This window comes from Schistocerca piceifrons, chromosome 2, assembly GCF_021461385.2.
Source record: "Schistocerca piceifrons isolate TAMUIC-IGC-003096 chromosome 2, iqSchPice1.1, whole genome shotgun sequence".
NCBI lineage: Eukaryota > Metazoa > Arthropoda > Insecta > Orthoptera > Acrididae > Schistocerca > Schistocerca piceifrons.
This window is the reverse complement of record NC_060139.1, coordinates 730,598,680-730,612,271: the sequence shown is the minus strand read 5'-3', so window position 1 is coordinate 730,612,271 and position 13,592 is coordinate 730,598,680. Positions and strand designations below refer to the sequence as shown.

The 13,592-nt window shown below is 38.1% G+C and overlaps 1 protein-coding gene across 1 annotated transcript in view; it reads left to right on the top strand.

Annotated features, from left to right (window-relative positions):
* LOC124775803 (uncharacterized sugar kinase YeiI-like) overlaps positions 1-13,592 on the top strand; it is a 281,535-nt gene that overhangs the window by 243,517 nt on the left and 24,426 nt on the right. The window contains exons 4-5 of the mRNA XM_047250634.1: positions 9,448-9,567; positions 11,392-11,534. Of these exons, the coding sequence (XP_047106590.1) occupies positions 9,448-9,567; positions 11,392-11,534 (263 nt within the window). The remainder of the gene's footprint in view (positions 1-9,447; positions 9,568-11,391; positions 11,535-13,592) is intronic.

Below are 13,592 nucleotides of genomic sequence, written 5' to 3'. Positions count from 1 at the left end.
GCAGATGTTTTGAGTTGTTGTTGGAATCCTCTCTCTATGTACGTTGTTAACGAGGTTGCAACAGCATCTTCCTGGTATAAAACCAGCTTGGTCTATTAATCTGCTATTGTTTACGAATATGTTATTCACACAAAATATTCTTTCAAGAATCTTTTAGCAAGTGCTTAAAAGTGCAATTGGTTTGGTCTATAGCTTCCTGATAATGTAATGTATTTCCCAGGCTTAGGGATAGCATCAACCCCGCTTCTTGTGAAAGCTTTTGGTGACTTGTATATTCATAGGCTATCATTGCACAGATTTAAAAACCAATGTCACATGTCTGGAAACACCCCAGTGACATGCAACAGCTGTAAGACCTCCCACTGCAAACTCCCAGGAATGACCACCCTGGAGGCTGAGCCACCCTTGAAGAGGAGGAGGATCCTGTCTAATACCAATGGACAATGGTACAAGCCAAAGTAGTTATAAGCATATTGGAAGCACAGCCCAGAGGATGAGAGGACCAACCTTTTTGCACAAGGCAGATGATCTGCTGGAGGATGGGGTCAGTCGCTGTGTCCTTGACTAGCTGGGTACTAATGATTAGAAAGATGTCTACTGCTTGGTGGGAGGTGACATCCAAATGAAAATACACAAGCTCCTTCAAATCAATCTTGGGGTCGGTACCAATGGGCAGCCTGGATAAGGTGTCTGCATTGGCATGACACCCACTGCGGCAAAAATGGATGTCATGATAGTATTTGGAGAGGAAAAAAGCCTGCTGCTGCAACCTGTGAGCCACCTTGATGGACAGACTGAATGTTGTTGTTGTGGTCTTCAGTCCTGAGACTGGTTTGATGCAGCTCTCCATGCTACTCTATCCTGTGCAAGCTTCTTCATCTCCCAGTACCTACTGCAGCCTACATCCTTTTGAATCTGCTTAGTGCATTCATCTCTGGGTCTCCCTCTACGATTTTTACCCTCCTCACTGCCCTCCAATACTAAATTGGTGATCCCTTGATGTCTCAGAACATGTCCTACCAACCAATCCCTTCTTCTAGTCAAGTTGTGCCACAAGCTCCTCTTCTCCCCAATTCTGTTCAATACCTCCTCATTAGTTATGTGATCTGCCCATCTAATCATCAGCATTCTTCTGTAGCACCACATTTCGAAAGCTTCTATTCTCTTCTTGTCTAAACTATTTATCATCCACGTTTCACTTCCATACATGGCTACACGCCATACAAATACTTTCAGAAAAGACTTCCTGACACTTAAATCTATACTTGATGTTAACAAATTTCTCTTCTTCAGAAACGCTTTCCTTGCCATTGCCAGTCTACATTTTATATCCTCTCTACTTCAACCATCATCAGTTATTTTGTTCCCCAAACAGCAAAACTCCTTTACTACTTTAAGTGTCTCATTTCCTAATCTAATTCCCTCAGCATCACCCGATTTAATTTGACTACATTCCATTATCCTCGTTTTGCTTTTGTTGATGTTGATCTTATATCCTCCTTTCAAGACACTGTCCATTCCGTTCAACTGCTCTTCCAAGTCCTTTGCTGTCTCTGACAGAATTACAATGTCATCGGCAAACCTCAAAGCTTTTACTTCTTCTCCATGAATTTTAATACCTACTCCAAATTTTTCTTTTGTTTCTTTTACTGCTTGCTCAATATACAGATTGAATAACATCGGGGACAGGCTACAAACCTGTCTCACTCCCTTCCCAACCACTGCTTCCCTTTCATACCCCTCGACTCTTATAACTGCCATCTGGTTTCTGTACAAATTGTAAATAGCCTTTTGCCCCCTGTATTTTACCCCTGCCACCTTCAGAATTTGAAAGAGAGTATTCCAATCAAAATTTGAAAGAAAGTATTCCAATCAAAAGCTTTCTCTAAGTCTACAAATGCTATAAACGTAGGTTTGCCTTTCCTTAATCTTTCTTCTAAGATAAGTCGTAGGGTCAGTATTGCCTCACATGTTCCAATATTTCTACGGAATCCAAACTGATCTTCCCCGAGGTCAGCTTCTATCAGTTTTTCCATTCGTCTGTAAAGAATTCATGTTAGTATTTTGCAGCTGTGACTTATTAAACTGATAGTTTGGTAATTTTCACATCTGTCAACACCTGCTTTCTTTGGGATTGGAATTATTATATTCTTCTTGAAGTCTGAGAGTATTTTGCCTGTCTCACACATCTCGCTTTCTCAGATGGTAGAGTTTTGTCAGGGCTGGCTCTCCCAAGGCCGTCAGTAGTTCTAATGGAATGTTGTCAACTCCGGGGGCCTTGTTTCGACTCAGGTCTTTCAGTGCTTGGTCAAACTCTTCATGCAGTATCATATCTCCCATTTCATCTTCATCTACATCCTCTTCATTTGCATAATTTTGCCCTCCAGTACATTGCTCTTGTATAAACCCTCTATATACTCCTTCCACCTTTCTGCTTTCCCTTCTTTGCTTAGAACTGGGTTTCCATCAAAGCTCTTGATATTCATGCAAGTGGTTCTCCATTCTCCAAAGGTCTCTTTAATTTTCCTGTAGGAAGTATCTATCTTACAGTTCATAACCAATAGATTGTGGTCAGAGTCCACATCTGCCCCTGGAAATGTCTTACAGTTTAAAACCTTGTTCTTATATCTCTGTGTTACCATTATATAATCTATCTGATACCTTTTAGTATCTTCAGGGTTCTTCCATGTATACAACCTTCTTTCATGATTCTTGAACCAAGTGTTAGCTATGATTAAGTTATGCTCTGTGCAAAATTCTACCAGGCGGCTTCCTCTTTCATTTCTTACCCCCAATCCATATTCACCTACTATGTTTCCTTCTTTCCCTTTTCCTACTGTCGGATTCCAGTCACCCATGACTATTAAATTTGTGTCTCCCTTCACTACCTGAATAATTTCTTTTATCTCGTCATACAGTTCATCAATTTCTTCATCATCTGCAGAGCTAGTTGGCATATAAACTTGTACTACTGTAGTAGGCATGGGCTTCGTGTCTATCTTGGCCACAATAATGCGTTCATGCTGTTTGTAGTAGCTTACCCGTACTCCTATTTTTTTTATTCATTATCAAACCTGCTTCAGCATTACCTCTATTTGATTTTGTGTTTATAACCCTGTATTCACCTGACCAAAAGTCTTGTTCCTCTTGCCACCGAACTTCACTAATTCCCACTATATCTAACTTTAACCTATCCGTTTCCCTCTTCAAATTTTCTAACCTACCTGCCCGATTAAGGGATCTGACATTCCACGCTCCGATCCGTTGAACGCCAGTTTTCTTTCTCCTGATAACGACATCCTCTCGAGTAGTCCCCACCTAGAGATCCGAATGGGGGACTATTTTACCTCTGGAATATTTTACCCAAGAGGATGCCATTATCATTAAATCATACAGTAAAGCTGCAGGCCTTCGGGAAAAATTACGGCTGTAGTTTCCCCTTGCTTTCAGCCGTTTGCAGTACCAGAACAGCAAGGCCACTTTGGTTAGTGTTACAAGGCCAGATCAGTCAATCGTCCAGACTGTTGCCCCTGCAACTACTGAAAAGGCTGCTGCCCCTCTTCAGGATCCACACGTTTGTCTGGCCTCTCAACAGATACCCCTCTGTTGTGGTGGCACCTACGGTACGGCTGTCTGTATCGATGAGGCACGCAAGCCTCCCCACCAACGGCAAGGTCCATGGAACATGAGGGACAGACTGAATAATGACACTAATAGCTTGTGGTCCACAGTGAGCTTCCTTCTCAGCATGAGAGTAATGGACTTGTGTGGACTGAGAGTTTTGGATGCAAATGCAAGTGGATGCTCCAAACCCTCTGCATTCCAATGCAGGGACTGTTCCCACATCATACTGTGGTTTATTAGGATCAAAAGTAGCAAGACACGGTGCTGACCTGAGGTGGTCCTGCAGCATAGAAAATAGCTGGTCACATGCAAAAGACCAGAAAAAGGAAGCACCCTTACAGAGAATGTAGAAAGAGTGCACAATTATGGATGCCTCAGGAATGAACTGATGCTGAGAGACAGTTTTACCCAAGAAAGCCTGCAGTATATGCGATGGCAAGGGATGCAGCAGGTCTGTAATGGCCTTGACCAGACTCTTCACGGGTTGGACACCCTGCCACGATACTGTGTCACCCAGGTACTCAAGAGAGGGTTGAAAAAATTTATTTCTGTAGATTGCAATGCCCGAAGTTTTCCAAAAAGTGCCCAGAGATCATGCAAGTGGTCACTCATGGTATGTCTGGTGATGACAATGTCACCCAGGTAGTGGAAACAGTTCAGAATAGTGGATGTGACCTGTCCCAGTTAGCATTGAAAAGTTATAGGAGCACTTACCTTGCCAAACATTAATCATTGGTAATGATATAGACTGAAAGGTGTACTAGGAACCATGATGCGCTTGGGCTCCTTATCCAAAGCTAACTGGTGATATTCCTCAAAAAGATCAACTTTGGAGAAGAATTGACCCCCTGCTAAGCATGTGGACAATTCTTCCAGATGTGGCAATGGGTATGTGAAATTTGAATTGGTTTTATTCATCTCATAACATACACAATTTCAGAATACATGTCTGATGTACAGGAGACATGTCAAGGTTACTATTTGCTTATTTAAAATTTTGTCACTCTTACACTAATACTTTGTGGAGAATTTACTTACTTAAAATTTGCCAAACTTACAGTATTTACATCTGCTATAACTATCATAAATTTTTATTCCATTTTAGGGATCCAGCTCAAGGTATCACTTAGTCCTTCATGAAATCTTCCACAGAGTAGTAGCATTGTTCAATTAGAAAATCATGTAACTGGCTTTTTAAGATATTTATCTTCATATTCATTATGCCACACCCTTTTATTGCATTGAGAATTTTCATGTGTTAACTACAGACTATGAATTCATGGTGACCTTAAAATCAATGCAAAGTTGAAGTTTACCAGAGAGTTTTTTGTGATAACAAGGGGTATGGCTCATTAACTAGAGGAAATGGGAACCACAACCCCAAGATATGTGAGGTGGTCCAGCTCTGCCTTGATTGTATGTGGAGGGCTATGAGAATCTGCAAAGCTTTAAAGTCTGTGGTGGTCCCTGAGCATTTTGCAAAAATATTCTGAAATTTGGAGCACAGAGATTCCACTAATTGATAAGGATATTGGCAGACACCAACTGTATGTAGTCCATGGCTCAAAAGCCAAAGGCCTGAAAGGCATCAGACTGAAAAGGTTTACTGAACTAGCAATGTGAACAACAACAATAAAGGTAATAGACTGAGTTACTGATCTATAAAAGGTAGAGCCCGCTGTGAACTGACCAATCAAAGGGATTTACTGTTTACCATATCTCCATACGAGCCTGTTTACCAGCAACAGCAGAAGAGAGCCGAGGTCCGAATATGTTTAGGCATTGAGCAGGGAATCTGCCACACCAGTATCCATGCGCAGGCACAGCTTTCATGAGAGAACCAAAACCATGATAAAAAGCTTGCTGGACACCTGATTAAGAATTGGTCCTGACGACATTTCCTAGGTATCCATATCCATGTTCTCTGATACTCCATTCTATGCCACTGAGTGGCTGACTACCACAATGTGAGCTTTCTTTTGACTTACAATGGCCCAATGCTGGGGACACACTGATGTGTCATACTGCGAATAACAAGATGCTCATGATGGTAATGGGGAGCAGCAGCTGGAATGCTGTTTATGTGCTGTGCAGGAGCCACCAGATGAGCCGGCTTGCGCTGGCACATCATCCTCCCTGGATGCAATGGATGCAGCTGGTCTACCCTACACTTCCGTGACATCGCTCCATGCTTCCAGCTGCCAACCAGCAGCATGTGAGAGGCAATGGGCAACAACTCATCAAGAGAAGGGTTTTTTAATTGGAGGACCCACTGCTGGTCTTTCTTATTCAGGGAGCAGTGGATTGTAACATCGTGAACCATGTCATCCACATTCAACTCTTTTTGACTTGGATATGATTAAGTGAAACTTGCAGTTTGGCCATGGAGAGTCACATTACAGGCATGATAAGACTGATGGGGTGTTTCTTGCATTGTTGGAATTCACCCCTTGAGGCCATGATGTGCATAAGGCAGTAATAATAGAAAGACGACAATGAGCATAAATTGTGAAAAGACAATGAAGAAGATTCCTGTAATGAGACCAACTGCTACAACATGTGATACAAGATGGGAGAAGTCCATGACAAAAACAGTGCACAACATACCTCCGCATCTGTAATGTGGAAGGCTTGGAAATGTTACTGTAAGCAGTGATTGTACATTTTCCAATCTGCTGCCACCTCCTCAAACAGTGGAAATGGATGGGAAGCCTAGCCAGTGACGAAGGAGGAGGGGGGAAGCAACATTGCATGACCTGTTGCATGACCGTAAGAAATTTCCATCTGTTGTTGTACCAACGTTTGAAGCAGAGCTTCAATGTCACAATGAGAAAAATGTCACAAAACAATGCAAAAAGCAACTGCACACCAAAATACTGAACGTGAAAAATGGTCCTACCCATTGTCATTGTGTTCTGACTACAAGAACACACAGTTCATAACAATCACAACACTTCATTACTTCAAGAATACTGGTAGAGGAAAACACTTGCTGTGGAGTGGCTGCACTACTATTCTGAGACACACTTGCTGAATGTCAACATATGACTAAGAGTGAGACTGGCCAGGCCAAACTCATTGAGCCATCAGCTGGCCATGTGCGCATGTTTTTCCTACAAGTTAGGAAAAGGAAATACATTCCGAAAGCTAGCCAAGCTCTGTACCTTCTGTTTGTGTACCTATCAACAACACAGCACTCAATCAGAACTTTCTGTATGTTACAGCACCGCATCTCTCCCACTCATCCCTGCACACATCATGCCATGCCACTTCTGTCAGCAATGTGCCTGAAGCTTAGTGGGAGAAACATTAACATGTTCTATTTCACTCTTCCTCCTTAGGAGAAGAGGCGTAAGCTTGTGGGGATGTAACTCGATGGAGTTGCCCAGAACAGTATCACTGCCCTGAGGTAGCTCATCTAATCTCTCTGGACCTGCAGTTAGTTCTCTTAGATCGATGTTCGTGACAGCATTCTTTGTACCTTGCAGGACAATAAAATATACTGTATGATACCCTAAAATGTGAGAAAATCAATGGAAAATATATTTACATAAAAAATTCTGCAACACTCTTCCATTTTATTTAGTTCAAACAAACTGTGAGGACCTGATGTTAGATTTTCAGCTTCAAGAATCACACCCCTACACAAGAAGAACTGAATCCATCTCAACATGGCAAGCTAAGGAAACTTTGAAGTTTATTGTAATCTTTGCTCCACACAAATCGTCATAAGAGACTTAGCTTATTAATTACTTGAAAAGGGTATTGTTTAATATGGACAATAAATGGAAGGAGGGGAGAGATTACAAGTGGGGGCATTGACCATGATTAATTGGCTAATAATGAAGTTTTGTCTGTTGCAGAAATTGTTGTATTTTGTTGATTTTTGAAATTTATGTACAAATAAATTTTTGACCACTGGGATCAAAAGTGAAGGTTGCCCAACAAGGTATCTTTATACCAACAGTGATGATGCATTGCCAATAATGATGGAGTGGATCTAATGAAAGTGAGGAGGACTTGACAAATACAACATCATAAAGGAAAGATAGTACAAACTATTTGTGAAGTTAAGTTGTTTGTGGACTCATGTGCTTGTTAATTAATGAACAGGGAAGAAAGCAAAAGTGAGGTAGAAATGGAAGCTGCAGGATCCAGTAAGGACATGTTTGAGCCGAGTAAAATCGTAGACAGTAAAGAAACAGTAAAGACTGATGTTTTTCAGGTCATTTTGGCAAAACTAGAGGAAATGAAGACAGATAACAATATCAAATTTAGTGCAGTTAATGAAATGCTAAATGATTTGCAGACTACTTTGGGGAGATTACAAAGCTCTTAGGGAGCACTCTTATACACATTATGCAGCACTGGTGATTTTGTTATTCTGTTGAGTCTCTGTTTATTATGAAAACTTCAGAAGAACTGTTTATTTATTTATAGTAAGTGTTATGTACTTTTTTTGACATGTTCTTCATTCCCATGAGTAGCCTACCTTATGGGCATAAAAATTTACACGGTACCTAATGTAATATGACATGAAAAAGAAAGAGAAGGAATTAAATACATAGCTGCTGAATAGGGAAAATGTTGTGTAGCATATTTTAAGACGATTATCAGTTATTTCAAGGTCCATATTGTAATATCATTTGTCAGTATCTAGTGTGGTGGAAATGTTACATTGGTCTCCTAATCAATGGGTGCAAAGACTGGACTCTTTTTATTTCTGTTTCATACTGGGCATAATTTGTTTGTAGGTCAAATGAATACTTATGAATCATGAACATATTTCTTTTAGATCTATAATCAACACTGAAGGAAATGAAATGAGTATCTGTTTTAGGGGATCTGTGAGATATGATGAGTGACTGACTGAATGAATGGAATCACTCTGCTAATTTTGTGTTAGCAGTATTGAACTGAGGCATGTTACATGAATTTCTCTTGTTCTGATTTTCTCACCTCTTCGAAGTAGATTCTGTGTTGGAATAATAATTATTTGAAGTAGATTACATGTCATGTGTGATATGTGTGTGCCTACAAAAATGCCAACTTTTGTGGTTCCAAAACAGTTAACACCTTCACCATAAAAGTTGTATGTTTTATATGAGTGTTCATCAGCATAAGTATCTGTAATTATTATTTGTTTGCTGTGTCATTGACATAATCACCCTCACTGTGACTGTTGTGGAACCAACAAATAACTTTCGGACATCACCCATACAGCCAGTTGTGTACTGATTTTTTAACCTTTAAATGGGCAATAGCATGAAACTGTTAAAAAAATTATTATCAGTTACATTCAGTTAACCTGAAATTAAGTCCATGATCTAAGAAAATTGAAATACATTCATCAGTGTGAGAGGAGAGTTGATAACACACACAATATTTATTCATGTACTACATTGTAATGTAAACAATAAGAAAATCATCTTTCCTATTCTCATTTGTCCTTCTGCTATAAAATTATATGGGAGCTTAAATACTTTTCTGTCTTCTGTTGCTCAAAGAGTTTCAGTATTTGTGCTAAAAGAGTTTCAGTATTTGTTGGTGATGCATTGCCCTTGGTCACTAATATCTTGGTTAATATATGTACTTTTATATGTGCCTATTAACATTTCTAAAATTTCATCTTCAGAATTTACAGTACTAGTCACCAATTCTGTGTTGTCATTGTACAGTTTCCAAAAGGAAATTTTCCTTTTTATACAATTAGCCATAATTCAGTTGTTTATTGGATTTACTTGTCTAATAATGTACTTCACTTTTTGAGTAATTTTTACAGTTCTGTCGCCTAACTGAAATAGGAACATCTTTTTTTTACAGTTTGGTTTGAACCTACAGATGTCTCAAAGTCCATAAAACCATTCAGAAGCAGCTTATGGAAGTCATTATACGCATTTTCACCCAACTTAAATGAGCTGAAAATGATGGCTAGAGAAGCAGGTATGATCTCTCCCTACCTCCCTTCCTCTCCCTCCCGCCTCCCTCCCTCCCTCTCTAAATTACTTTTGTTACTAGAATATTCCCAGATACTAATGGATGTGACTGTTTCCAGTAATTTTCAGAGTACTGCGTAATCAAATGTTATGTCATTTACACCTATTTATGCACAATATGTTGTATTTCATCATGTTGAGCATGAACTGCCAATCCCATTATCAAGCACTGATCCTTTGTAAGTTTTCCCACTTTTTGTTATATTTTTCTTGAGGTTTTTGTATACATGTTTCATATAATTATTGGCGGAATTTAAAAATTTGCTACTGGGACTGTGTACTGCTTTAGCCATTTAGTAATGTATATCACATGAATTCCTGTCCCTACTACCTATTCTTACCTTTTGGACCTTCCAGGCTACAGCTGATCAGCTGAAATCTCTCCCTAACACAACTACATCAGATAATTTATTCATGACTGTCTTCAATAACTTTCTGATATGTTACATCACTGTGGTTCCTGAGATTGGTAGGAGGGGAGAGGGGCTGCAGAATCACCAAGTTACCTTGGTTGAACCATCTTTCACATTATTTACCTTGCTTCATATCCAGAATCTGTACTAACTGTACAAGAGTTATTGTATTATTTACAGATATAAACATGCATCTACCATCAGTGTCCAACCTATCTTTATTACATTCCACTCAGAATTTAAAGGTTTAGAGAGCACTTATACTAGGAATAGATTTACAAAGCAGACACTGCAAAAGGAAAAAGTAACAGTTTTGTAGACACATTCCTATAGTCCTTCAATCCAGTTTCCCCTAGAAGAATATAGAAATGTGGAATTTTCATTTCTTATTTGATAGATCAGTCTCTCATTAATTTCATACAACATTCAGTGTGGCAGCTGCAGATAGACAGTGCTGTGGTAACCAGCACTTCAGATGGGGGCAAGATGGGTAAGGAATATGAGTGAAGAAATGTATACAAGTCATATGATTTGGTTGGTCATTCTGTTTATAGTTCAGGTGCCCACTAGGAAATGATTTTTTCAACATCCAATCCCTAAGTGTGTGAAATGAGTAGTCAACAATTATTTATTTAGGGTACTGATATGCAGAACTATTTCTCCAATTCTGTGTGGAATTACTACATAATCAGTGTGCTATGCAGCTTGTATCATGGCTCGTATGTAGAATTAACAATGTCTTTGGAAGGTATAATTATGAAGTATGAATGTACACCGTTGTACTTTAGAAACTAGAAGTATGTACAACATAAAGTTTCACAAAAACGTGGGATAAAATTTTGCAAATGAAAGAAACTTTCTCTGTTGCTATCTTTGTAGTGAACTTGAAAATGTTCCATCTTTGTCTCTCACATTGTAAATTTTTTGTTCACAACATATACAAGATGATGGCAGTGTAAACCAAAACTGATTGCTGATGAGGTATTCTTATAAAACTAAAATATTGTTATCAAAATTGAAATCATATTTTTTATGATGCAGCAAACTGTTGTGCTTTTTATGAGAACAGAGCTTACCTTTTTTGGTCACTTTCTTTTTTTATATTCTACACATATAATATCAATTTGTGTGAATGGATTAGGATCTTCATAAATTTTCATTTTGTCGGCTTCATGGCCAAATGTTGGATACCTGTATCTGCTAAGAATAATTTGTTCTTTATTTTGAAATTCTGAGACTGAAGCCCATCAAGTAAAGTAAAATAATTTAATTTAAATTGTGTTATGTTTCACATATAACTGCACAAGAATGTTTCACCATACAGAATGCCTGGTCCTTATTTCTGCTTTACATTGTAGGATTTCCAGTGAACATGAGCCTGAGCATTCAAAAATCTTGCCCAGAGGAAGTTCTTGAAGAAGTGACAAGACTTGGTAACTATTTAGTGAATGAAAGTATCAGCGCCACTGCTGTTGTCACTCTGGGAAATATTGGACTAGCAGTAAGTACCCTCCTTATTGATACTTAATTAGGTTATTGGATGGATGATCTTGTTTTACATCAGTCTGCTACCTTCATGTTTCCTGTTGCCTGTACTTTTCAGGCCCTAACAACTTGTTTGGTCAGCCTAATGCATATCTGGCATTTCTTGTGGATTTTCCTTCATGATTCAAGCCTGTGACTTCTGCAGCACAAATAAGTTCTGAAACATGAAAAATGTTACAATATTTCAAGAATTTTAATATTGTAACATTTCTTTTTTCATTGACAAGTATGTATTTCTTTGACACCATTGATCACAAAATATTGCTTATAAAAACTGAACAGTATGGACTCAAAAAAAAAAAAAAAAAAAAAATTGAATCATTCCCAAGCAGCTGTATACAGAAGGTCAATGTGAAGTATGCCTTAGTTAAATAACTGAAATCCTATTTGATAGTAAACCTGTTAAGCAAGATGTGCCTCAGGGCTCAATACTGTGACCTCTGCAATTTGTCCTGTATATCACTGACTTGAGCCAGAATGTAGATGCCCACAGAACCATCATGTCTGCAGATGACAAAACTGTAATTCTCAAAGAGGACAACACGGGGGCACCACAGAGAACAGTGAACTTGGCTACTGAATAATTCAGTGACTGGCGTACATAAGACATACTAACCATTAACGCTAAGAAGACGGTGTAACGATTCATTGATGAATGAATGCAAAATTTTCATGCTTCAGAAAATTTATTCACATTAATTGACATTAATTAACATCCGAACTGCACACTCGTCATGTAAACAAAACACAGAGAGACTTCACTGATCTCTTAGACTTCCAAAAGTAACTTCAAAAACTGACTGTTGCAACATCACTGCATTGCTTTAAGTAGAATTTTAACAATAGCTTCCGAAATAAAGCATTATTAATTTTATACAATTTTGATGTTACAATTAAAATTTACGAAACGTAAAGAAACTGATGTTACAGCCAAATAAGGTATAAAATACAATATTGAATGACAATCTTTTATAGTAATATCTTTAGTTTTCCATAAGAAAATCATTCTGAACTTTAATTACTATAATGTCTCTCATATTGTTTTAGTTATGTAATTAATTACAGTTTGGATTTGGTTACTATAATGTAATGGTAGTGCATAGCCCGTGCTTTATCCGATTAAATACATAGAATGCACAAATAAGGCCTCAAATTCTGGAAATTGGAAAACTGTGAGGTATAAACAATTGGGAAGTTAATTAGAAATGTAATAAGAAAAAATATTAATTACAGAGGAAGACATAAAAATAAATAACAAATGAAAATACATCACTTGGTAATAACTTTTAAGCTGTTTCTCAAGATAGTCAGGTCTAAGGTTACTGGATTTTTAGATTACCATTTTGTTAATTAGAAGCATTGATTTTTTTTATGCTAACATCTCTGCAGTCTCTAGTTATTTATTTCTAAGGACTTATTACTTCAATTTCTTGATTAGTTACTTAATTTAGCATATGTACATAATTTTATCAATGACAACAATCCACCCATAATTGCAACAACACACATCCTTCCAGAACATTCCACACGCCTTTGCAATGAGTATCAAGTTTTTTTATCAAGTAGGAGAGAATGATACACCTATATTTGGATCAATTTTCAGTGGGTGCAGGCTGAGTATTATTGTTAGGCTTTTTACTGTTAGCTGCGTGCATCTCAATGAAAATTCTGTGTCCTTCGACAAGAACATGGATCACTTTTGGGACTTGGAATTGATGGGGGTAAAAGAACAACAAGAACGATGACTCTCATCAAAACATGACACCAATTTGCAGAACTTCCATGATATGTTCCAGATGGTGGAAGGCAGAAGGGTAATTTTATTACTAAGAAAGAAAGATATGATCCTTTCTTCAAATCATTGCAATGCAGAACGACATTTTACATCATTACAAAGAAAATTTTCAAGTAACGTTCATTTTCCTGAGTCACAGATGTTAATTTATACTGAGAATGAGTATGCTGAAAGGATCAGTATGCATGATATTTCAACTGACATATTCTACCTTCTTCA